The sequence below is a fragment of the Drosophila pseudoobscura genome, chromosome 4, assembly GCF_009870125.1.
Source record: "Drosophila pseudoobscura strain MV-25-SWS-2005 chromosome 4, UCI_Dpse_MV25, whole genome shotgun sequence".
Lineage (NCBI taxonomy): Eukaryota > Metazoa > Arthropoda > Insecta > Diptera > Drosophilidae > Drosophila > Drosophila pseudoobscura.
In genome coordinates, this window is record NC_046681.1 from 9,606,789 (window position 1) to 9,633,585 (window position 26,797).

Consider the following 26,797-nt stretch of genomic DNA (forward strand, 5'->3'; position numbering starts at 1 on the left):
TGGTTGTTGCTTTAATTGCCATTGTCGTGGCTCTCCCTTCTTATAGCCGTTGTCATTGTTTGTCACAGTCTGTTCCACTCAGGCCCCAACACCCCCCGACCCGATCCGACACCCCAACCCCCCACTCGATCCACTCATCCCATCGGGATCCAGGACGTAGGGAGGAGGGCTCTGGGTGGCAAAAAAAAAAAAAAAAATAACTTTGTCGGAAACTCCTTTGATTTGTTTTCTGCACAACAGTAAAAAGTTTGCGGACCCAAAGTTCTTTTTTTCGGTATACTCCCCTCCCCACACCTCCCAGACAGGAGAGTGGTGTGTTCGATGCTGCTGAACTTTTCAAGACAAAACATTTTTGAGTTATTAATGAAAAGTTGTTGTTGTTGTCTATCCGGGCTGTACGAGTACGAGGACATACAGGTGCAGGGCGGAGGTGAGATGGGGGCCAGGACGGAGCTTCAGTTTATATAGCAAATACAAGTGCTAACTAAATGTTATGCTTTCATTATGCTCAGTAGCTTTCACAAAAGTTTCCAGGAGAAGTTCTTCGGGCAAGTATTCTCCCTCTCTGTCTTGCACTGTGCCCTCTCTGCCCCACCCCATCCCCCCCTGGATATTGGCTTAACTAATTTTTTCTCCTGGTCTGTTCTGTTCTGTTGAGTTATATTCTATTGTCTATGGGGTACTATTATTCCGAAGAGCTGTTTGCATGGCAGAGAATGCAGCAGAATGGACTTTTGTATAGTGTTAATCAAACGATCTATTCGATTGTTTGGAAAACTTCTAGATGTTAATCACTATATTGTTCTATAGACCCAACAGTTAGAGTATCTAACTATTCGGCCCTCAGACAATATATAGTATATATCACTTTCTCTCTTGTTTGAGTTGAATTTCCTTGAGGTGTACACACAGACACGCATTTGTGTGTTTGCCTAAAGTGCACTTTTTAACTAACTTGTCTAACGCAACTAATGAAAAGATTTGTTATTAGTTTTGGTCCAAAGCAGCACTCGAAGCGGGTGCAAAAAGTGGCAGCAGCAGCAGCAGGTAACTTTGCCCAGGGAATTATACATAAACATTGCACCAAAACCAAAACCAAAGCAAACCAAACCAAACACATGGCAGGGCAAAAAAAAATACGCAACTTGAAAAAGTAAATAAATATTTGAACAACTTCTTATGGCCAACTATTTGTTTGGCAGGCGAAAAGAACAAGTTTCTGGAGGAGAACCCAAGGTAAGTTCCTGGTGGGGGGGCGGGGATGAGGGGTATGTGTGCAACTTTCGAAGCTATTATGTGAAAGTTTTATTTTTCATTGTCCACGGCCCTGGGTCTGGTCTGTCCAATCGACAAGTTTTTCCTCTTGGCTTGGCATAGGTTAGGGCTAAAGGAAGGAATTGGATTGGCAAATTGTTCAGCACATCATTTCAGAGGCAATTTAACAAACTAAATTCCAGGGAATTCTTTGTTCTTTAAGAAGAATGTTTATCTCTTCAAGTTGGTGATTACTCCATCGCTTTGTTGCTCTCAATAACATTTACTGGAGATCGATTCCAAGCTGGGTAAACCTGTTTCCATGCCCCGATGAATGAATGAATTTGGGCATATGCCACACTTCTGGGGGTTTGCCTTAAACTAAATTGTTTAAGATGTCCAAACGATTTGCTTAATATATTAATAAAAGCCCATTCAAAGTCTTGTTCGAGCAGTCTTTAGTGAGACTAAATATGGCCATAACCAAAGGCAGACTCTGGCCATTGTTCGGCCCACAATTGGAATATTAAATTACCGATTTTGTAGAGATTTGATTTTCGATTTAACATAACATCCACTGGCCACTAGCTGCTATTTTTAGCCTTTGGTTATCTGAACAGATAATTAAGTCGGCTCTGAGCCGCTGCTGTCTCTTAGCTGATTGATTGACTTTATCGGGCCGCTTGCGAGGAGGGGCCTTATCAACACTCTGCTGGAGTCAATCTTTTTGGCCTGGCCCCGTCCGGGCCGGGCCGGGCCTATCTAGATGCAGCCACAAAATGCATAAAAGACGTATCTCAGACTACACAAAAAATCACAGGCACAGGCACAGAACCACAAGGAGGCCACGCAGCCAAGAGTCTCCTCCGAGTCTCCGATCCAAACGGGTTTTTGAACGGCAATCGTGTAGGCCGTGGAGTGCCATCTTTATGGACAGGTTGAGACAACTTCCTGTGTCTTGGTGTCCCTTCCCCTCTCCTACCCACTGATTGGACTGGCGGGGTTGAGCTAGTTGATCGACAGACAGTTCAACACGAAAACGAAACCCAAAAGGATGACACACACAATTTTATGGTATTTTATAATAATTAGTTCTCTTTTATTGGCAGATAAAAATGTTGGCTAAAACAAAGTTAACAAAAGTGTAGAGTGTTTTTGTTTTAAGACTGATTTAATCACGTTTTGTCTCAAGAATATTTTTATTTTACTTTACAGAATGCCATGCTTATCAATATGGTTTTTATCAATGTTTTACACGTTAGAGTTTAGGCCTACAATGCCATAAATCGACATATAATATTTGCAATAAATTACGATTTTAATTATGTTTTATCACGTTTGAATGGTGGCTTTATTCGAATAAATAATTAGTAGATTATATTTATGAATAACAAACTTGGAGATAGTCATACCCGGTACTCAAAATGAGTATAGATAGGGGTATATTAGATTAGATGTGTGTATCGTCCAGATGGAAGCGTTTCCTATATATGTACATTCTTGATCAGCGATCCGTATCAATAGCCAAGCCAAGTCCCGATCAGCGCCTAGATCTCAGGGACCATAAGAGTTCTAGAGACTAAATTTTGTATCCAGTATCCAGCTTAGAATTATAGGGAATGACCGTATATATCAGATTGATGAACCTGGATCGGATCTGATCAAACGTTTCCCCTCGTTTTTAATTTAATGCACTTATTATAGTGGAACATTATGGAATTCGCTTCTTTCAGCTGCAATCAAGCACACAACTCCCGCCAGCAGTCGTAAATGTATCTGAAGGGTTGTCACTTCTTCAAAGAAATACAATCCCAATCCCGGACATCTGCATCTCTCCAGCTGTTTGCGGATGACCAATGCTGCGAGGGACCACCCGCTGTCCGTTGTATCTGATGTCTGACAAACTGTCGTACAAGTTCTGTGGCGTCTGCGAAATACCCAATAAAATAAAACAAATATAATTCGAATGTCCAGCGCACACTATACATACTATGTATGTATGTAAAATATGATTAATAGCGAGAGTTTACATGCAAAGATATGGCTATGAATGTGTGAAAATGAATTATTTATGATATTACATACAAATCAAAGCCACGCGAAAGGCATTTCAAAATTACAATTATTGCATTTAATACATACCTTTTTTTTTGTGGCGTTCATTACCCGCTCATCAATTTGTAATTGGATCCGTAATATGTATTCAAATCCATAATAAAAGGGAAAAACTCTACGGTGCTGAAAAAATTCTCTTGCTTGCTGAAAAACTCATTGTTAAATGCTGTAAAAAGAATTTATATTTATAGCTGAAATGATTTGTGTGAATTATTGAAGCTGGAAAATGCTGAAAAAAGAATGCTGCAAAATCGATGGATTAATTATGATTTGCTGCTGCCGCTGCTGCTGCTGCTCCCACGTTGAAGTCCAGATCCAGAAACCAAAACCAAACCAAACTACAACAAATGCCCGGAACGCCTGCGAAAAGAGTTTGGAGTAGAAGAAAAGTCTGGCTAAAAGAGCCAGGATTAAACAAGGAAGTGGGCTGGGGCTGGGATTGGGGGAATTGGGAGTTGGTTTCGACTCGTCGCCACTTGGGGATTGGTGGCAAAAAAGAAGAGGTAAACTCTCAAAAAAATATATATATAGATGGAGGGAAAAGGAGCTGTGAACACGCACACTTAAGTCCACACAAAAGTACGGAAAAGTAGGAAAATACTCAGCAAAAGAGCCAAAGAGCGCGCCATGGCCACAGCTCCATGCGCCATGCTCCGTGCTCCGTGCTCCGTGGCCAGGTGAAAATGGATTCTGAAAATTGGGTTAATTGATGCTTAGTGTTTTGCTTCTGTGTGAATGGAGGTGGAGGTGGTCGGGCCAAGGGTCGTGGGCGTGGGCGTGGTTATTTAGCGCCAAGTAGCTAATAGTTTTTGCCGCCCGGCCAACCCTTTCCCTGCTTTTGCTCTTGCTTTCGCCAAGCGGAAACGGAAACGGGTAATGCACACACACAACACACAAATGCCAAAATGGCGGCGTCGTCGTCAAGGGGGGCTGGGAATGGGAATGGGAATGGTAATGGGACTGTGGCTAGGGGTTAGGGTTTAGGGGTTAGGGGTTAAGTCAGCTATACGCCATACACTACATTGCAATTAGCATTATATATCCAATGTCGAATTATACACACCGGGACTGCCCAATTCCGTGAGATTGGCACTCAGTGTGCCGCCCGCTGGTCCGCCATTGAGGCTGTTGCTCCCTGCCGCACCTCCGGGAGCACCAGCACCAGCGCCGACTCCTCCGCCAGCGACAGTACCGCCAGCAATAGCACCAGCACCACCGCTGGCCGCTGGATCCACCGCCTGGCAGTGGAGCAGCGGCACCAGCAACAGTTGGAGGAACAGCAACCCCATCCGCATCGATGCCACTCTAAGCGTCGTCGTTCGCCTCATTTTACAATTTGGTATCTTGGCTATGTGTCTGTTGTACGAGTATTCCAGCACCGGCATCAACATGGTCCATCGGTTGTTGCTGGGCGGCGGCTCCTTGGCTCCTCCTCTCCTCTCCGATGGCTCCGCTAATTGTGGACGATGCTCTGCAAGAGTCACGGGTAGGTGGGGGTTAGGGGTAAATTTCGTTAATGAACTGACTTTTGGGCTAAAATGTAATTGTAAATGTAATTTTAGCTTTTGCTTTGGCATTGGCATGGCGTCGGTTTCGTTTTCGTTTTCGGTGAAAAGTATCTGACAGACAGCAAATTAGATTTAGTTAAAGTTCCTGTTGCACTGCACACACATTTTCAGGCATTTCTCTCACAGATCCAAACGTATTTGCTGGATGAAAAAGTATCTTATGGATATAAATCCGTTCACACAATGTTTATTTCACAGCAAAAAGTGTTTTTTCAAATTGTTTTTTAGTTTATCTCACCGATACTAAAGTATCCAACAGTTAAATATTTATTTCATAGATAAAAATATATCTCACAATATGGATTATTTTTTATTAAATTTGGTTCACTGTTTTATTACATTTTTCCCAAAGATACAAATGTATCCAACAGCTAATAATTTATTTTATAGATACAAATGTATCTCACTGTATGGACTTTATAGAAGCGTAGCTTTTTGTTCACTGTTTTATTGAATTAAAGATAGAAATGTATCTACTAGTTAAATATTTATTTTATAGATACAAAGGTATCTCACAATATGGATTTTATAGAAGCGTAGGCTTTTATTGAATTTATTCACTATTTTATTCCACAGGTATCTAGCACTAGAATATTTATTTTATAGATACATTTGTATCTCACAATATGGATTTTATAAAATTTTGTTTACTGTTTTATTGTATTTTTCACAATGATACAAATGTATCTGCTGGTTAAATATTTATTTTATAGATACAGATGTATCTCACAATATGGATTTTATTGTTTTATTGCATTTTTCCCAAATGTATCTAAATGAGAAAAATATATTTCATAGATACCAATGTATTTAACATTTAAATGTATCTCACTTGTTGTTTTTGTTAGAATCTCACAAGCACAAAAGTATCTTGTAAGCACACGAATGTATCTCACATCTGCAAATATGCATCTGCCCGCAACAGTTGCAATTAATGTTCTCTGTTTATTTTTTTGTTTTTTTTTAGTTTATGGCTGCTTGCACAGTGTTTGCTGTGGCAAATGTATCTTGCAGATACCAGAATGTATCTCAATGCATACTCCTCGGGGATGGGCTGCAATTAAAGTTCTTTGCCAGCAGTCTCCACCGTTTACACGACATCTGCTCGGCGCAGATACTCGGTACATACGGATACAACCATACAAGACAGAATGTATCTCGTCCGTGCATCAAATTACACATTTGGCATATAAATTGCTCAATTTCATGTATATATTTTGTGCCTTGTGTCAAATTGTCATTACACCGCTCACGATACGCGGCGCAGACCGACAGGCACACCCCTCGGTTTGCGCTAATGTATCTTGCAGATACAATTGCTGAAATTGCACTTTTAGCACTTGGCCACGAAATGGGGAACGATGCGAGGCGTTCTCCCGTAACTTCCTTGAAGTAATTTCTGTTTTTGTTATGCCCGCTTTTCCGCTTCGAATGCGCAGAGATACTCCCGGGCTATCTGCTCCTCTCAAAATGTATCTGTTGGTGTGTGTGTGCGTTCTTTTTATGGTTTTTAGTGCCTTTTCATGGGCTTTAAATTATCGATTTGTTTATAACATTTTGCACACGCCAACACACCCACAAGTAACACCTTGTCGTCGCCTGTTTCTGTATCTTTCTCTCTCACAGCGTGTATCTTTTGCTTGCTATTTATGCATTGCACTTGTGCCACAACTGTCTCTGGGCTAAGGGCTTTTCCCTTACGCTTTCCTTGTGTGTTACTTTTTTTTTGTTACATTTATAAATGGTTTAGAGCACATGTGGCACACGCACAGCTGCGGCTACAATTTGTAACTGTAGAGCATTTATAAACGACGGAGACGGAGACCGAAACCGAGACTCGTTCCTCTGGTGCCTGGTGCCTGGTGCCTGGCTCCTGCCTGTGCAGGTCCCTGGGTGCGATGGTCCTTCAAATGTTTACACACGCTCAAGAACTTTTTGTTGGTCGTCAACAAACCATCAAGCATTTCGCCTTTTGCTTATCAGCCAGCCATCCAGCGCGAGATACACTCGTCGTAGCCGGCGTTTCCTTTCGATACGGGTTACGGGATACGGTATACGGTCTGTGGTCCGTGGTCTGTGGTCTGGCCCCGACTTGAGCTCCAGCTCGAGCTCCGGTTCGTATTTGATTTACCATCTCGGAAAACGTGCTCGCATGCGGTCTGGTTGAATTTTCCTCGCTCGCTTTTGTTGTTTCAGTCAATTGCCGCATTTTAAAAACGCATAAAATTGCTTTATGTTTGCCTTTCCATTTTCCCCCTGGCAGCTGAGTATCTGAGCAGAGTATCTTTAGCTCTTGTTCCTTTTTTGGGCTTATCCCCGGGCGTAAATTTATGCAAGGCGCCTTAGTTCGGGGCGCACATGACAGACGCGTTGGCGTGTTCCTTTAGGTTTCCTCTTCAGTCTCGAGGAAAACTGCATACAGCTGCATGCAGCTCTACGGCTCTACGGCTCTTCGGGTATCTCTGTGTGTTCTGGTATCTGGTATCTGTCCCTCTGGGCATTCCGTCTCCAGGGTAAGTATCTGTAAGTGGTGCATAAGTGGCACACACAGATAGAGGGAGAGAGAGAGAGAGAGAGAGGTAGAGAAAGAAATGTTATTGATGATTTATTTGCATTTGGCATTGATATATGCTAATGTTTTCCCCGTGACTGCCTTTGTCTCTCTCATGAAACAAAAACAAAACCAAACCGAACCGAATGGAACCGAAAAAAAAAAAAAATGGTTACTCACGGTTCCCCCTGGATGCACAGATGCATGCACCATGGATTATGTTATCTCTTGCCCGAAATGCCTGTCTGTTGGCTTTTCAATTTTTCATGTCCGTCCAAGGCAGAAGACAGGAAATTATTATGGTATTTTTGTTGTTGTTCCTTTCTTAAAGTCATTTTTATTTGCATTTCGTGATTTCGAAGAGACAGACAGACAGATAAACCCGAAGAGACCTCCTCGACAGAGCACAGCAAATGGAACTCTGTGTCAACTCAAATATTTGATTTAATTCCCTGACATAATAATTAATCACTCTGCACCTTTTACGGCGGAGCCATGTCTAACCCCAAGGCGGACTCGTGGACTCTCGGACTCTCAGACTCTCAGACTCTTTTCTCGCTTATTTGTTTATAATTAAATATTATTTGGCAGTCCGTCCCCCGACTCTCGTTTCCACAAATGAGACGCGAGTGGCATTTATCAGTCATTCACTTAAGATTCGTTCTGTTTTCCGTTTCTTTTGTTTAATGAGTTACAAATTTGGTTTTTCAGTTGTTTAATGGCTGACAGCATTATAGATTAGTGGCCGAAAGTTTTTCTAGCTCCCTGCCCAGCTCTCTTTTTCGTCGTTTTCCATCATTTACATGATCTGGGAACTGTTTTGCCCGGCGGCTGTTTTTGTCGTCTGTCTGTCGCCGCCGTCCCTCCGTGCCTCCGTGTCTCCGTATCGTATCTGGCTACTTGGTGGGTCTCCGGTCTCGGGGTCTGCCTCACTAATGTGCTCTCTTGATGTGTATTTTTCTGGGCTAATAGTCTCTGAGCTGGCGGCGTCATTGGGCAGCATCGGTCGTTGGGTATTTGTGTTAATTGTATGCTCGTTATGAATGTTCGTTGGCATTTTAAATTATTGCACAGACTATACTTAGAAAGGCGCTCCACTCCACTCTCTTCACAGACCAAAATATCTCATCTTAATTTATTGATTGTTGTTTTTTGTGGCAACTATTTTCCCAGGTGTTGCGGCAGAAACTTGGGGGATTTATTGGTTTTTTTACGATTAGTTTGGAAGAGATTATATTGGGAAATCTGCAGCGACTATTTGAAGAAGATTCCTATTTTAATCTTTTTGTCAATTATATTTCCTGTAGAACCCAATTTCAATCTTAAAATCGAAAAGTTAAGATTCCACCTTCATTCACTTGTCATTCAACTGCCGTTCTGACAGTTACAATCATCTTAATAGACACCGAAACGGATACAGATAGATACAGCTGCCATATTTGGTTAATTTACCCAAAGAAAATCTCCCGAAAGTTCTCCACTTTGGCTCAACTCTTCTTTCGCTCCCTCTCGCTGTTTAGCATATTGGGTAGAAGAAGTTCTGGCACTTCTATTCGCATTCGCAGTCGTACTAAGAGATTGCCTCATTCTACATATATTAAAAATTCATACACTCGACTGGCGGGGCAGGGCGGGGCAGGGCAGGCAGGGGCCTTGAGATACATTTGAAATTCAAGTGCCACGGCACACGCGCATCGCTAAAAGTGTCAAATTGGCAAAAGTGGACTCCGGGAACACCGGGAATGGTGTGGCAGGGGCAGGCCAACGCGGGAAACAAACAGAAACAGAGAGAAATGAAATATTCTAAAACAAACTTTGGAGGCCTACTGGAGGCACAAGTGCTGCGTGGAGGAGTGTGTGTGTGTGTGGAGTCTATAAGAAATTGATATCATTTATCAAACTGACACATACAGTGAGAAGAGCGTGGGGCAAGCAGGCAGACAGCAGTGCCACCAGAAGCTGGAGCTGTCGCTGGAGCTGGAGCTGTCGCTGAAGCGAATCTTTTCTTTAGGAAACTTTTGCAAATGAGGCAGCAGTCAGCAAACGGCACATAAATAAACAGCAGCAGAGAGGTCTCTGGTCTGGGGAGGCGTGGCATACGCCTAATTGAATTCAGCTTTCAAGAGTAAGCGAGAAAGGCATTAATAATCAGGAGTGGAGATCGTCGTTGTTCTGCCACAAAATTAGTTCATTAAAGAAGTTCAGACTCGATTTGCATATCGCCCCAAAACCCCGCACCCCCATCATCAAATATAAAGAAAAGTATGACCGAAAAAACCTCAAAAATACAAAAAACAAAAAAAAGAAGAAAAAGAAATGAAAGAAATGTAAATTAAAGTAAACAATCCAAAGAGCTATTCAAATTGTTTTTTTCCACCCTCCAAAAAAAATCAAAAAAATAAAAAAAAAACTTCCAATTGCCAAAAACTTCAAAAGTCAGCAACATGCAACATGAATATCAAAATCGACGGGGAAAGAGAGCCATAAAAAAGATATAGGGAGGGGCTCGAGAGCGTATGAAAAAGAGTGTTTGTGTTTGTATTTTCATGGAAAACGAGTGCAGCAGGGGCAGCGGCAGCAAATCAATGCCCCCAACAATAACCCCAGCGGAAGCCCAGCGCCCAGGAACGGCAAAACATTGGGGCAACACTGGCATGAGGAGCTCTGCGTGTCAGGGCCAACATCAGAGAGCACCAGCGACAGACAGAGACAGAGAGAGAGAGAGAGAGAAAAGGCACACAAAAAAATACTCGTACTCGTACTCGTACAAATAATTCCGGGAAGCCCTTAGCGATCAGCGGCCCCGCGCACTTGTAATAAAAAATATTTTCAATAATAAAGTGTATTAAGTTGTGAAGTGCACAGGCACACCAACGCTCAGACACACAGATACTCCTCGTGCACACACTCGCAAGTGAAAATAAATGAAATGTGAACCATGGAAAAGCTTCGAAAAGCAATAAGTGTGGAAAATATTCGTTGCCTTCGTTCTGCATTTTTTTTTTGTACTCTTCGAAGAGGGTATTCTTCGTTTGAAAAGAGGGTTTGCCCTGAAGATATACAAAGTGAGGCATCAATGGGCCTCGTCATGCACACGACATGTATTTTTTTAAACCATTTTCGGTCCCACAGGCATCGCACATATTTTGTTTTTGCACTCTCGGGCTTTCCCTTTTGCACTCTTTGTGTGTTTAAACAGGAATCGGTGTACGATCCCGATATAAAAGTTTCAGTGGATAAAAAGTGTATTTCCTTCCATCTCATCATTGGTAAAGTTTCAGCCAAATCAAAATACATTCCATACATAAAATAATTAAGCTTATATAAATTTTTTTGGAGTAAAATCTCCCTTTTGTCTCCAGGGATATTCCCTATCGATATTCGAACAATTAAGTGTATCTTTAGCTTCGTTTTTGGAAACTCAAATTTTCTTTCTTTATTTTTTTATATTATTCACAAAACAAAGAAGAAAAAATATGAGAAATATAAATGAATGTCGAGTGAACTTGCCTCTGCATGAGAGTTGCGTGTAAATATAAATATTTTTTCCATACAAACACAAGAGTGGAGTAGAGAGTCCATTGGAGGAGGATATTGGTTTGGTGGGGAGTGGGAGTGGGGTGGGGAGTGGGGTGGGGGAGATGTAACACACATTCCATGGAGACAACTTTGGTTTGTTGATTCTACGAATACGAGCGCGAGTACCGAACGAATAAACGAATAAACGAAACACCCAACGCATGAATGTGTCAATGGCTCAAAAACGATTTATACAGCATATTAAATTCTGACATCAATGTTGGATTGTCCGTACATGAAAAGTAAAAAAGTAATAAAAAGGAAAAACCGAACAAAAATCGAATCAGAAATACAAAGAAGAAGTGTGGCATGCGGCATGGCGGCCTAGCGGCATCTAAAATAGATTTATTTATACGATTTTTAACAGTACTTGGCGCGGCTCTTGAGGCCTCCACTCTTGAAATCGAAACTCATTTAAGTTTTTTTCCCGCGTTTTTTTTTCAAGTTTGATTGAAGTGTATCTCGGGCGTTGGGTTTTGTGTTGTATGTAGTTTCACATTTAAAGAGATTACATTGAAATTGAAGTGGTTGCGGGGCACAAAAAGCTGCACTACAATCGGAGTGCGCACCTTTTGATGGGGGGTTTCTCCTCCATCGCTCCCTGCACTCCCTGCACCACTCTGCTGCCTGACCTGCGGCTTATTGTTGAATATACCAAGGCGAATTGGATTTACTTTTACCCTCTTTTGCCGCTTGCTTCCTCAACGCAGAGGTTGATGCATGGCAAAGGGGATTAGAACGGTTCCGAGCAGCCCACACACACATGCCCCTGCCCCTGCCCCTGCCGCATGCCCCATGCTCTAAAGGGGAATGCCTTGGGGGATTTTCGGCTACGCAGCAAGAAGCCACACTCAAATTTCTGCATGCACTGCAGCAATTTCTTCAATAAATCTTCGCTCTCTTTTTTGGGATAAAAGTGAAGAGATTTTAAGGAAATTGCGAAAGTGGATTTTATTTAGCAGAGACTTGAACTCAAATTGAATATCCCACGACATCTAACAGCATTTAAGCGATTAGATTAATTTCTGCAAGTATCTGGAAGATTGAAAGTTCAAAGAGTGGGGAAATATTTATTGGAATGGAGTCCGATAGCGAGCGAGCGAAGAGAGTGCCCAGGGTCTTGCCCTCTAATTTTAAATATTTTATTTGAAGTAGGGACTGTAGCTACCATCGGTATACAAGAAGATACGATCTCGAAACTGCTGAAGTTGCGAAGATCCGATTTCCATAGAAGAGAATTTCCTCAGGGAGAAGTTGTATCTCTTCCTCCAAAGCATTATCTGTTAAGAGTTCTTTGGATTCGTTCCTACTTTTCCCATCAGTATTCCAGATAATGGATGACGAAATCTAACGAAGAGAATGAGAGAGCGCAGGCCTCTCCTGGAGAGAGTGGCTGTGGCACGACGAGAAAGAGATTGGATTCGGCTGCATTCGGTTGGGCTGCCGAGCTATCTATAGCGGAGGAACTCCCGTAATAGCCGATATATGTCTATCTTTATAAATACATATAACACTTCATTGAAATGCCCATCTTTATACGAGTATCTTATCTATTTATCTATCTACCATCTCTGGTATGGTATGCACATCTTTCAATCAAGAGATTGTTTTTTGTATCTAGTATCTTCTATAACATACCTTTATAACATACCTCCAAATCTTTATATCTATTCTTTGAATCTATTACATGCATGTTTATCTATCTCTAAGTCATTTCCGTATCTATTCCCAATTTATTTTCAAATCCTTTGAATGCTTCACTCTCGGATTTCAAATTACTGATTCCATCAGAGAACGCTGCCTTTCAATAAAATTGTACGACTATGCCCTGTGTTGGGGTGTGCGGGTGCCGCCTTCAAAGTTGGATTCCACGAATACCCCATCAAAGGTAAATCACATAATGAGGCAGAGGTTAATTTGCAATTCCCTGTCCCTCTTTCTCTTGCCCCGAAATACGCCTTGGCGGTGGCACAGTGCATGCAAATGGCACACTCGCTGCACACTCATCCACAAATTATCGCGTTTCGCACAGCCTCGCACCCCCCACAAGCCCCCACAAGCCCCCACAAGCCCCCCACATGCCCCACACCATATGCTAATTAAAGGGGGCCGGCGAATGGCGCTAACTGGGTCACAAGACACACGACGACCGAGGCGGCACGAGCACGGGAATGACATTGCCGCTGCTGCATCGTTGGGGCGTCTCCTAGCTCTAACGGCATTTGGAGGCAGCCTGCTATGCTATGCCTATGGAGAACTATCAATCTTGTGCGAGAAGCAAACATAATTTATAACCTGCGGGGCTGTGTACCCCCCTCCCCCCTACTCCATTCTCCAAAATAGAGTGTTGCCAAGTTCTCTTTGGGACAAAAGGCAATGTCAGTGGGTGGGTTTAGGCTTGGGGTTTGGGGCGGCAAATGCGGTTCTTTTAATGAGCCGCCAAAGCGTGAAAAAGCGCAACGATGATGGGTCGTCGGGTCTCTCGCTCGCTCACACACACACACATATGGCCAAAAAGGTGAGGCTCAGGTTGATAATTATGAATGGAGCCAGCAGTAAACTGGCACAAAACAAACTCTCAACCCACACACACACACACTCGTGGATATAGAAGATACACCACACCCAGGGCCTCCTGGCCATTGAGCTGTCAGTTGCCGGAAGACAGAGAGAGAGAGAGAGAGAGAGAGAGATGCTGATGCGGCAGCTACACCCCAAAATGCAACGCCCCGACAACAGAGCGAGAGGCAGAGCAGGTAAGCAGCTTAATCGAGAAGCTCCATCTATCTACTAGCTGCATCTCCATCCATGGCCTGGGTCTGCCCCTCTGCTGTGGCTGTGTGCTGCCGTTATCATTAGTTGCATCTTAGAGGCACTCAGCCGCAGCTGAAAAGCTTTCAGGAAAGGCCCCGAACCCAGCCCGAGAGCCAGCCAACAGCCTGAGCCATACCCACAATATGGCCATGCCCATAGCCAGTCAAGTGCATTCATTCGAGCCATGAAAAAGGCAGGAGGCAGGAGGCAGGAGGCAGGTACGCTGCTCAGCGTTTTATTAATTTATTGCCTTGACGATAGTGGAACAAATCTATTAAAATGCGCATATTAAGCCAAAAGCAGCTTAAGTAAATTACGCACTCATAGAATGCGACCAAGAAGGAGAATCGGAGGAGAGTCAGAGTCCCAGAATCAAACGTTAAGAGGGCATTAACAAAATAAAAAAAAGAAAAGGAACTAAGAGGCTAAAACAAAAGCCAAGTCGAGTCCAGACGAGACTGTAAAGATGCTTTAATGAAGGCACTAAAATTTATGAAATAAAAAACAAAACTCCAGCCAAAGATAGAGACGGAACAGGCGAAGGAGATGGAGATGGAGATGGTGCCCAGACGAAGCTTGAATGCTCTCCTGAGATGGAAACCAGATACCAAAAGATACAGCTGGAAAATGGGGTGGAAAATTTAATTTAAAAATAATAAAACTGATTTTTATTGATACTAACTTTCGAGTTAACATCAGTTTAGTTAGTTACAGAGCATTTGATGAACATTTCACCAGAGAAATACCATTTTAATGGAACCAAATGAGGCAATAGATGGTTCTGCCGTTGCCATATGATATATATCCTATAACCAATAAAACTCTCTCTGATTGGTACTCAAATTTGTGGCTAATTTAGTAATTTAATAGAGTTTTGAATAAGCTTTTGAAATGGTATTTTTACTTTAAGCAATATTGCATTTAAATATTTATCCAAGACAATCATAAAACTATATTTGTTTTATACTCCTTTTTTTGTTAATTTTTAATTTTCGTTTAAAATTTAAATGTTTTTGAAAACACATCAAAATGTTGTAAATATTTGAAGCTTAAATTGTTCCCAATTAAAAAATTAATAAAAAAAAATTGTATAGTAGAAGAATTTTTTCCAATTACAAAATTTTAAAAGAAAATTTATAGTAGAGGAAATATTTAAAGGTTTTCAATTTAAATTGATTTATTTCAAGCACATTTTGTCAGACCAAATTAATTTTGTAATTCATTTTTAAAACATTTTCTACATTTAAAAAATGATTGAGCCTTAATAGATGAATATTTCCGAGTAATTTAATTTTGTATGTAGAATTTTAGTTCTTGTAAAAATTGTACGAAGAATTTATCGATAAATTATAATGCTTTTCTGGAGATCTAAAGATGGCAACAGTCTCTAAATAAATGCAAAAGTATTTAAAGCAATAAATAAATTAATTATATATTCAATTCCAATTAAAATTTAAATCCAATCAAACCTTTCAGAGAAGAGTATTCCATCCTCACTATCGACTGATAAAACTCCAAGAATAACCAACAAAAACCAAACAAAGTTGTATCATTAAAAGCATAAATAATTAGTCAACCTTAAAGTTAAAGCGAAAAATGAGAACGAGACTGACACTGAGACTGGGATGTCTGAGTCTGAGACTTGAGACTTTGAGACAGATTCCGATTTTGGCTCAGAAAATTGCTTAATTAGTCACGGTTCCCATCGGACGTCGACCCCTCCCCTCCGCTCCACTCCGCTCCGTTCCATTCCGTTCGGTAGTAAAAGGCGTAAATAATGTATAAAATATGGCAAGTATTCTGGTTTTTTTTTGTATGATAAACGTTTAGTTTTTTGTCGGCGGAGTAAATCTGAGAAATTGTTGGGGACTTTGTTTCGTTTATCGTTTGTTTTCTCGCCTTTGTTCTCGCTCTTTTTGGGTTCTTTATTATTAATTTTTGTGTGTGGTTCGGGGTCGACCTGGGCGGCAGTTTATTTATGGTTTTGCATTTATTAAAATATATATGTATATATACGCGTAAATGCCACATCTGGATATTTCAGAAGATGTATGTATATGTTGTGTTGCGTAACAGGTTGTTGGTGGTTGGTCGTTGAGTTATTTAATATCAATTAGGGGGCCCCTCGAAAAGTCTCCTCTGTGGGGCCACAGCTGATTTCGAAATAACGACACGACACGCATTTCACTTTATTCTGCCTCGGGTTTCCAATTTCCATTCTTTCACAGCCTAACAAATGGCTGCAATTAGAACAATATGGCAAAATGTGAGCCCGCCACGGCCCATTACCATACATATTTTGAGGGGTTTTCAATTTATTTATGTATGCCCCCAAAAAATGCTACAGCAAATGGTGGCATGGGGTCACCGAGTACTCCCTCCCGTCCGTCCAGTATTGATAAATGATCGGTTCTCGATCGTTAACCAAATGAGAGAGTGTAAGTCTGTTCCAGTTCTACGAGTATCGGAGGGCAGAGTCTCCGCGAGAGTGTCGGAATTGTTTGACATTCGACTGAGTTCATTGTTTGCCTTACTTATACTCGTATACTCGTATGTATATTGATTATTTAACCAACTGTTTTTGGGACACTCGATGGTAGATTGACATTGATGGATGGCTCGCGGCCAGATACAGAGATACAGATTCGTGTTATCTGAAACTGATTGTGGCAAGTATGAGAGCTGCTCTCCTCTCTCCCTCTCGAGTTGTTTGTCATTTGTCATGTTCGTATCTCAAAGATACTCGCAGTCTCAACAGTTTGTTGGTCAAACAATTAACAGAAATATGTAGCTGGATATTAGGAGATTATATGCTTTCAAGAATTATTTGAAAATATGTATATTCTGCTAAGAATGTTGAACCACTTTCTCCTTCTAGGGGTTTAAAAACCTTTCAAAGGAACTCCGTTTATGGTTTCTGACTGTAACTTGATAGGACGGATAAATATGGCTTAAAATACAAACTAAAACATTCTGAATAAAGTCTTTAACCATTTACTAATGCACTTCTACATTCCGAATATTTTGATCAGTTAATATCTTTAAAAAATTCATCTTATGGATAACCTAAATTGGAGTAAACTCTTGGAAAAACTGGGATTTACTTCCATATTCCACCTTCTATTTGATTTCGATTTAGCGATGGCTTTTGAGCTCTCTGAAAACTCGAATTTTCATCGATTAGCATCTCAGCAGAAAGGCCAGTGGAAAATTTGGAGTAGCAGCACACTATAGTTCCCAGTAATCAGTCTCTAATAGTGAGTCTCTATAGACAAATTTTTAGCCAAATATTGAATATTCCGCTCATCCGAAAGTGCTGATTGAACCAGATTCAAGCCTGCTCCTGAAGTCCACTGGCACATTCAATGCTTGCTTGTAATATACTGTGGTGGAACAGGTGCCGTGTGATATCACAGGAATATGGACGGTTTATACGTTTGATCTACCTATTATACTCTCAGATACAAATAACATTATAAACTTGCTGAATTTTGGCATGTAATTAATCCATGCCCAAACATTTAATGCCACAGAAATCACACGATAAGTGAATTTGATTTTTGGCCATAAAGCAATTTGTTAAAAAATCCACCAGCCGCCGGTCTGTGGTTTCCAGATACACAGATGCTCGTTTGCTCGTATATCAAAAAGAATCCGCAAACAACAGCAGCCGCCCGAAAACCATCTCATTATAAATTAGATTGAAATTCATTTTTAATAATTACAGGGCCTGGGCTTTATGAAAACACACACGCTCTCCCAAAGAACATGCGTCTGTTTATGTATGGAGTTATGTATTAAATTTATACGCTATGTGTGTGTGTGTGTGGTATGGTCCACTAATTTGCGGCCTAACTAATTAATGGTCTATGGGGAAGGGTTCCCAGGCCTGGCCTGGTCTTTGGGGGTCTCTGGTACTTTTTTCCAACATTTTTCAATGCGAATTATACAATAAATTGATTGGGATCGTTGCGGTTGATTGGGTTTTGGAGAAAAATGCCCCCACTAATTGACAATTAAACAGGAAGTACGTACAATACAATAAAAATACAATGCAATATATAGTTGTGGCTGTGCGTGTGTGGGTGTAAAAATATATATATATTTCTAAATTGCATGATTGATAAAAGCGTTCTTTGAGTGCCTCCGTGTGCGTGTGGGAAGCGTGCCAGACATTCTCTTGGGTAAAAGTTCAATTTCTAAACTAAGCGGCTAACTGATTTCCGAACAAAACTTTCAACATATTAAAACTGCACTTGCCAGGCAGACAATCTCCCACCACTCGCATTCCCACCACCATTCCCATTCCCATTCCTGTCCGCTACCTTATAAAATATATAGAATTGAAGGCGCTCAAGTATGTTGAACACGCGTCAAGTTCCTGGGGCAAAGTTTTGCGTCAACTTTTACACAGAGACCTGGAGAGCGGGGCCTCCCCTCCCCACCACCCTATTCCTCCCCCGACGAAGGTGAGTCGGAGTCCTTCGTGTCCGAAGGGTGGGTTCGAGGTTCGAAGTTCAAGTTTTTGGTCGGGGCACTTAAGAGGCAGGTTCCTACATTGACAATGGCAGTGGCAGTAGCTGGTAGCTGCAACAACAACAACTATAACAATAATTCTAATTAAAGTTTTCAATTTGAAGTTTTAGCTGCTTCCCCACGCTGCTTCCCCCCTTCTATCAGTCGAAAAAAGACTCGTGTTATCAGAAAGCGAACGAACGATGAAAACAATGAAAGCTCCAGAGGAAGGCAGGGCTCGGGTTCGGGCTCGGGTTCGGTCTCGGGCTGGGGCTAGGGCTCGGGCAAACAATGCCATGGCACCCAGACAATAGACGGAACGCACAATGCACCAAAAACGATCCACTCCACTCTACTCCACTGCTGCTGCTGCTGCTGCTGCTGCTCTCCCCTTGGGAATCTCTCGCTCTGTCTATGTCTGTCTCTCTCTCTTTCCATGTGTAATCTAATAACAAATAACTTCGGGAAGTATTAATCATATTCTGGGGTGTGCGTGCTGGATCTCTCTGTCGGATGCTGTGTTCTGCCCTGCTCTTCTCTGCTCTGCTCTGCTACTAATTATAAATTTCAATTGTTCAGTGAATGCATTTGGTTTGCGCTTTATTACAGGCCCGAAAACTTTGTTCGTGGAACAGAGAGAGAAAGACATATCGCATGTAGTTGGATGGCAGCCCATGAAGCGTGCCTAAGCCGGCTCAGACTATTGAGGCATGCAACAAAACTGTGAATCATGCAGCAGAAGAAGCAGCGGCAGTAGCAGCAGCACACGATAAAGTCTGCGACTCAGCCTATGCCGGTTCATGATGATGATGATGATGATGATGATGATGATGATGCCACTGCTGCTGGTAATAATAATCTGAATAATCAACATCATAATGCACACAAAAAGCAAGTGGAACACATAGAAAGCCAGCCAGAGAGGCTCACAGAAAGCGAGGAATAGAGAGAGAGAGGGTGGGAGAGTGGGAGAGAGGGAGTAGGCTGTTGTCTGGCAGACGAAATAAAAAATCTCAACAAGATTTTGGCAAACAAAACAATTTAATAAATGGAAAGCCAACTTGAAGGAGATGTTCTGTAAATCAAAATCTCGAAGAAGATCAAAGCAAGTGGAAAATGCACCTAAATTTTCTGGCATTTTAATGATTTTCTTTTAATAAGCAAAGCATTAAATCAATATACTCAAAATTTTATATTTTGACAAAAATTTAAGACATTTTAGATTTTTTTTAAATAAAAATCTTAAGAATTGTCTTATTTTCCAAGAAAAGTTTTACAAAAATCTCTGCATAAAAGATCTACCAATGTACTTTTAAAACGAGGGGGAACGTTGTGAGTTGCTGCGGACACCGCAACTCTACGGTTATACCCGATACTAAGTCAGTATGGCTCTCCTCTGGCAGACGCCGCTAATATTAAACGACACGACAAAGAGTGCGTGCGAGAGAGACAGAAAATCAGTCTGAGCTACGCGCTGCGTAGCCACTGCAAATTGATTTGTTCCTTTTGGCTATAAAAATGATCTGATCTGATCCAGATTCACCAATCTGATAGATATGGTCATTATCTATGATTCTGCGTTTTTAGTTTTCTCGAATCTGCAATATTGTGGATGCAACAGATTTTCGTCCTTTGTGGGGGCGGATGGGGGTGGGGCGAAATTCTGAGATATACGTTTTATAGTGGCATCTTAAAGGAGTGTGTGTACCAAACTTGGTTACTCTAGCCTTAATAGTCTCTGAGATTTGTGGTTGCCTCAGATTTTCGTCCTTTGCGGGGGCGGAAGGGGGTGTGGCGAAATTTGGACAGGAAACGGTCAAGGTCCGATATCACAGGAGTGTGGATACCAAATTTGGTTGCTCTGGCTTTTATAGGTTCTGAGATCCTTGAACTCATATTTTGCAATTGGCAAAACCGACCATGAAACCTGTGTGTTAGAGTGAGACAGAGCGAGAAAGAGTGATATTGTTTTCGTGATTCTGGCTGTAATAATTATACGATCTGGTTCAGATTTTGCACTCTAGAAGATATAGTAAACTTCTACGATTCTGCGTTTTTAGTTTTCTCGTATCGTCGAAATTGTGGATGCCACTGATTTTCGCCCTTTGTGGGGGCGGAAGTGGGCGGGGCAAAGTTTTGAAATATTTTTGGAGCAGTGACATATCACAGAAGTCTGGATCCAAAACATCGTTGCTCTAGCTCTTATAGTCTTTGAGCATTAGGCGCTGAAGGGGACGGACAGACGGACGGACGGACAGACGGACAGACAGACATGGCTCAATCGACTCGGCTATTGATGCTGATCAAGAATATATATACTTTATGGGGTCGGAAACGATTCCTTCTGGACGTTACACACATCCACTTTTACCACAAATCTAATATACCCCAATACTCATTTTGAGTATCGGGTATAATAATTGTTAAAAAAATCGAAATTATTGACCGAAATTTGTGGGAATGCCCCTTGTAAAAATATAAATTTGTCAGAAATGGACAGGCACAGACTTGCTCATATTTTTCCTCACTTTTATGCCCGTGAGAGCGAGCTGTGAAGTCTTTCAATTTTCTTATCTCTTGATCTGATCTTCATGTGATCTACGAGCTCTGCTGCGCTCTTACGCAATCGCTTCATTCCATTTGCTCTCTCTCTCTCGCTCAGCAAAGCCAAGTTCTGGCGCTCTCTCTCGCTCGGCAACAGCAACCATATTGAGCCCTCGACTGTCGCTCTCAGCAAAAACGAAGCTGCTCTCTCGTAAAGTGCAAAAGCAATAACCAACGGGACAGGAATCTACTGCTTTGCTGCGTAGTTTCTGTCTTTATTTTGTTCTCTCTGCTTATTGCCACCCTTTATTATACAAATCTCCCAGAAAACTTCCTTGAATACTTCCCATTGTATGCCCATGTTTGCCGGTTTCTAAAGTTTCTAAATTTCAGCCCACATTTAAATTTTCTTATAATTATACGTTTTTGGGAACACGCCCCCACTAGGCAGCGAACAGAGCTCCGCAGATAAGTACGAGCAGATATAGAGGCGGACAAAGAGCGTTGCAAATAAAGGGAGGAGCGACTCTCTCTCTCCCTCTAACTCTCTTGCAAAGCTGCAGCCCAAAAATCATTAAAGGCAGTCGCCAAAAAAAAACAAAAAAAAAAGATACACACAACAGAATATTGACGCAGAAGAAGCGATGAAGCAGACGCAGACCCAGTCCTCCCCCACCCTTCCGCCTCTTCATCGGGGGAAGTCTGATCCACCTCCGAGACGATTCCTTATGCCACTCCGCGGTGGAGGAGGGGGAGGAGGTGGAGGAGGTACCATGACAAATCAATATTGGTTATTTTCGTATGCATGGAACGGTGGGCGTGTCTGTCAGGGCAGGGCAGGGCAGTCAGTCAGTCTCCCCGAATGCCGCTATTGCCGCTATTGCCGGTACTGCCGAAATAATCATCACAAACTTTGACGCCGCACGCATATTAAATAAACTCCGGCCGGAGCAACGGCATAGAGAGCGACTACAGACATTGAGGGAGGCGGTACTGAGAGCACAGGCAGACATCAGGGGTGGTGGAGGTTACTCAGTACTCACATGATGGCAGTATCTCACAGATACACAGATACACTTGTACCCTGTGCACTAGATTGCATAAATTACTCTTAGTTTTTGGCCCAAAAAAGGCGACAAGAGCCGCGATTCGAGTAATTACGAGGGAAATGGCTTTCGAGTTTTGGTTTCGGTTTTTCGGTTGGCAGTGCCTTGAGCCGGAATTAGATATTACCGTCCCCTCCCCCCCCCATCCCAGCGATGCGACAACACACACAGCAATACATACATATGTTGCCTGCGGCCTCAACGATCGATATTTGGTTTAACACCAAATCAGCGCCAGGGCCTTCAACAATTTGAAAGTGTCTTTTGATTATGGCTGAAAGTTGGCTGTCGCCTGGAATTGATTTAGAGAGTGGGTTGACCTTTCTTTTTTTTGGATTTCGTGGAAGCTGTGTATCGATTTCGACCATAATTAAGTGTGTAAATAAGGTGGCCAAGGGAAGTGGGTGTATTACAATAGATTGTAGAGGATTGTCTTTTATTGATTAAAGGAAGCCATCCAAGATTCATTTATTGCATACATTTATCGTTTAAATATAGATATTTAAATTGTATTTATTTTTGATGTATTAAAATAAAAAATTTATCACAAAATGTCTTCAGGAATATGATATTGTATGGATATTTTATATATTTAAAAGTAAAAATCTGTCGAAATATTTTTTTTGAGGCTTATACGCGATTATCCTCGTCAATCAGTCAACGATATGGATATATTATACCTTATATTGTATATTATATTGTACCTTATCGACCAGATTATTATTGCACATTATTCATCGATTGTTTGAGGCGATATCTTCCGAGAGTCCCTTAATTCCTGTCATCAGTAATCGTTGCAGACTTCTACTTAAAGTCAACTCTGGTAAGTGGATTATGTACTGCCATGGATTCGAGAATATATGCGGAATGTATTCTGCTGTTAAATGAACTCTGCTATTGCATGGGAGTTATTTATCCATTTAACAGACTCATTTATCGCCGTGTCCAGCTGTCAAGCAATCGAATATTTTCCAGTTCAGTGAACAGTTGTGCCTCCGTTGGCGTTGGCGTTGCCTTTCGCCCTTGCAACACTTTAAAATTAAGTGAGTGTCAATAAATTTCACTATTCGATGGCTGCAATTTATATCTGGCTCTACTCAAAGGTTCATTCAATCCCCCACCATTTGCCATCTGAACGTTCTATTAGCCGAATCTTAGGGTCTGGTCTGGCTGCAATTACCAGCAACAAAAACTTGTGCAGTGCAAACTCCAATTTGTTGTGGGGAGCAACAAGTGGGGTTGGAGGTTGGCTCTGCCTCCCCCTCCCCCTCCCCCAAGGCCACCCCCTAAACAAAAATAAGAATTTCAGATAGCAGATGGCAGATAAAAAGCCAAAAGCTGAAAGCTGAAAGCCAAATTGTGTGTGTGCAACGCTGTATGCGGATGATTGTGTTTGTATTGGCCACAAAATGAAGAACCCAATCCCTTGGATGCCACACAAACACACGGACGGACAATCCAGCTCTAACCGCACCGAAAAACGGAAAACTGATAATGATTGTGGCCGGCGGGGGGGCCGGGCCCAGGCCCCACAATTGGACATGGCAATAACTGGCGCCTGCCTAACCAAAATTAGTTTGCAACCATGCCTGATGTATACACAGATACAGATACAGATACAGATATACAGTGGAGTGGAGGCTTACAGAGAGTGCAGTGGCTGGGGCCAGGGGGCAGGGGCATATTAAAAGCCAGCAGCCAACAGACGAAAATCAAATGACGTCCCGCATAGACAAACAAAATTTTCCATGTGCATACATGGGTAGGAGAATGAGGATTCTGGATTCTGGGCTCTGGATTTTGGTTGCTAGATTCAGCCAAAATATTCAATGGTATTCTGGGGCTTGGCCTTGCAAATGGTTCTGGCTGGAGGGCGTGGCAGCAACAGCAGCAGCAGCAGAAGGAACAAGCATAGCATCATCATTAAATATCATTAACACAGCAACGAACAAGCGGCACAGACAACTGACAGGAGGAACACATCAGGAGCAGCAGCAGCAACATTGCGGCACCAGTGAAGCAAGAGCGGCAAGAGAGCTGTTGGGGCCACGAAGTGTGGGATACCCTGGAATAGACCTGTGGGCAGAAGAAAACTCGGTTCTGGGGTAGTCTCCTCGGCAGCTTTCGCTTGTGCATCTCGAGTCGAGCCTCAGTGGATGGTGGATCAAATTTGGTGGAGAATTTTGGAATTTTGTGGGAGCAAAAAGCTGCATCTACAGATTATTGACTTGGCTTGAAGTATCTATAGAAAGTGTCTATGGATTTCCTTCAAAAAAATATAGTTTTTAAGTATTTATTTAGTATTTAATTAGGTATTTTTAGTATTTATTCCATGGAATCTGCTGCTTGAAAACCAAATGATCTAAAAACTATCTCTTCTGGGATTCAAACGAAATATTTTCTCATCAAAAATACCTTCGAAAAGAGCCACCATCTCTCTGTAGCCAACACCTTGTCCCCAGTCATAATACCCTCTATAGGGTACCCACAAATCAGCAACAACAAAAGGCAGAGGAAGGCGGAGCAGCAGGAGCATCAGCCATTTGGGTGATATCATTAACAAGAGTAGGATACAGATGGAGAGCTAAAAAAGGGGGGCACTACTAGGAAGTATCTGAGGCAAAAAGCAATTGCAAACGGAATCGCAACAGCAACAGCAACAGCAGCAACGGCAGCAACAATCTGAATCTGAAGCAAAAAGGGAAGCAAATGTGTATACAAAATGTTTTTAATTAAACGATGACTTCCCCCCACCAGCCATTGGATGGCTGGATGGATGGATGGATGGCATCTTCAAGAAGCTTCAACCTGAGAAGCTGTGTTCCCGTGTTGTCTCCGGGAAATGTTTTGGCAACCAAAAGTCATCAGGAATTTACAAGGATATCATGGATTTTCCTATGAATATATCAATCAATTTGTGTCTGTTGTTTCCTTCTTCAATAATATGGGAATTTGTGTGGAAGGGCGGCGCTGGGTGGCCTGGTGTTTCTTTCATTTACATTATGGATATTTGCTGTGTGTTTGCATAAGCCATGGCACAAAAAGGGAAGAGTGTATTAGCTGAGGAATGCCTAGGGAGAGGGTGTGCATCGAGTAAAAGGGGTATATATGGTACTCCTATTTGTGTGGCTTAAAAAGGCAGAAATGCATACAAATTTATGGGCAATACACACAAATACAGTATGATGAAAGATCCTTCAGGTATACTTTGGAGTTCGCAAATTTTGAAATGTGTGTGGCATTCACAATTGCAAAGATACGAAGCTAAATTTTAGTTTAATCATTTATAAAGATATTATCTACCTATTTTCCGGAAATCAATGTAATTCGATAAATATTATGTGAATTTTGGGTATTTATTTGGCCATCTATCGGGCTGGGTTTTCAAAAATGCAACAAAAATGCTCGCCAGCAGTATTCAGTATTATTTTAGTAGTATTTTTGTATATTTAGTATAATTTCTAGGATTATTTTAGTATATTAAGTATTATTGCAGTATATTAAATATTTTTTTTTTATAATATTCAATATTTTTAGTAATATTTCAATACATAAAATATATTCAGTATTACTGAAAATAATTGCAGTATTATTTTCAGTATATTTTGTTTAATTTGCATCATTATTTAAATATTATTTCAGTATATTATATATTTTAGTATTATTTCAGTACATTCAGTATTATTTCAGTATGTTTATTATTTTTTCAGAATATTCAATATTATCAGAAATATTTCAGTATATAAAATATATTCAGTATTATTTCAGTATACGCAGTACTATTTTCAGTATCGATTCAGTATTACCTCTATATCATTTCAGTATTATATTTAACAGTATTTTTATATATTCAATATTTTCTGAATTTTTTTGAGAAATCAACTTTTAGAGCTTGTGGCATCCACTATTTAAAAGATACAGTGCCCAAAAATACTATACTCAAAGATGAAGATATTACCTAAACATTCACCCAAAATCATAACTTTTAGATCATTATTATCGGAATTATGGGCCTATAGGCCTAGTTGGATTGCCAGAAATGACAGCGAAATCCTCTTTACCAGCATTCCCCTATAACACATCTCTTATTCTTAGAAATATCTATCCGAAAATGTGCCCCCAATCAGCCTCCATAATCCCCATACTCAAGAGGTATCGCAAAGGTCGAAATCTAATCAATGGCCTTCTCCCACTTGTTTCTAGCAGATTGCCAGAGAGAGAACTCTCGCATGGCAGATACATTTTCCGACAAGAAATGTTTTTCTTTTTTGTTGTGTTTTGTGTATGTTTTGAAGAGGATATTTCTGTGTTATGGATAGCTGAATATGAATGCTTTGACTGGATGGATGGATGGTTGGATGGTTGGATGGATGGATGGTTGGTTGGTTGGTTGGTTGTATGCAAAAGTATAAAATTACCGAACAACGTTCCATGTGGATGTGTATGTTGTTTCCCCCCAACCCCCCGCCGCCCTTCCACTCACCCTTTAATGACATTATGCAATGTGAGGCAGAGGCAGAGGCAGCAGCATCAGTGCTGTTGTTGTTATTCTGTGCAATCCTTTGATACGATTTTCGCATAATAATGTGCAGAACGAACGCCTTCCACCTCCCCGCCCCCCTCTCGAAGGCCCCCCATCAGATATGTAGCTTGTGTTTTTATTGCAGATTATGAACAGCAGCAGCAGCAGAGCAGCAGCAATAAGAACATAAAGCAAAAGCCGCGCAAACTTTTCGCCATGATTCGTATAA

The 26,797-nt window shown here is 41.4% G+C and overlaps 1 protein-coding gene across 3 annotated transcripts in view; it reads right to left on the minus strand.

The window, feature by feature from the left end:
• Nucleotides 1-2,331: 2,331 nt before the first annotated feature.
• The window catches only part of LOC6903595 (uncharacterized), a 36,698-nt gene continuing 12,232 nt past the window's right edge, over nucleotides 2,332-26,797 (minus strand). The window contains exons 2-4 of one of the 3 annotated variants that reach the window (XM_033379907.1): nucleotides 6,892-7,458; nucleotides 4,433-4,840; nucleotides 2,332-3,181 (exon numbers count right to left, since the gene is read on the minus strand). In XM_033379907.1, coding sequence (XP_033235798.1) covers nucleotides 3,042-3,181; nucleotides 4,433-4,840; nucleotides 6,892-6,901 — 558 coding nt within the window. In that variant the 5' untranslated portion in view covers nucleotides 6,902-7,458 and the 3' untranslated portion in view covers nucleotides 2,332-3,041. Of the gene's footprint in view, nucleotides 3,182-4,432; nucleotides 4,841-6,670; nucleotides 6,863-6,891; nucleotides 7,459-26,797 lie in introns of those variants that run through there. The other 2 variants (XM_033379908.1, XM_015180122.2) reach the window with 2 other exon arrangements.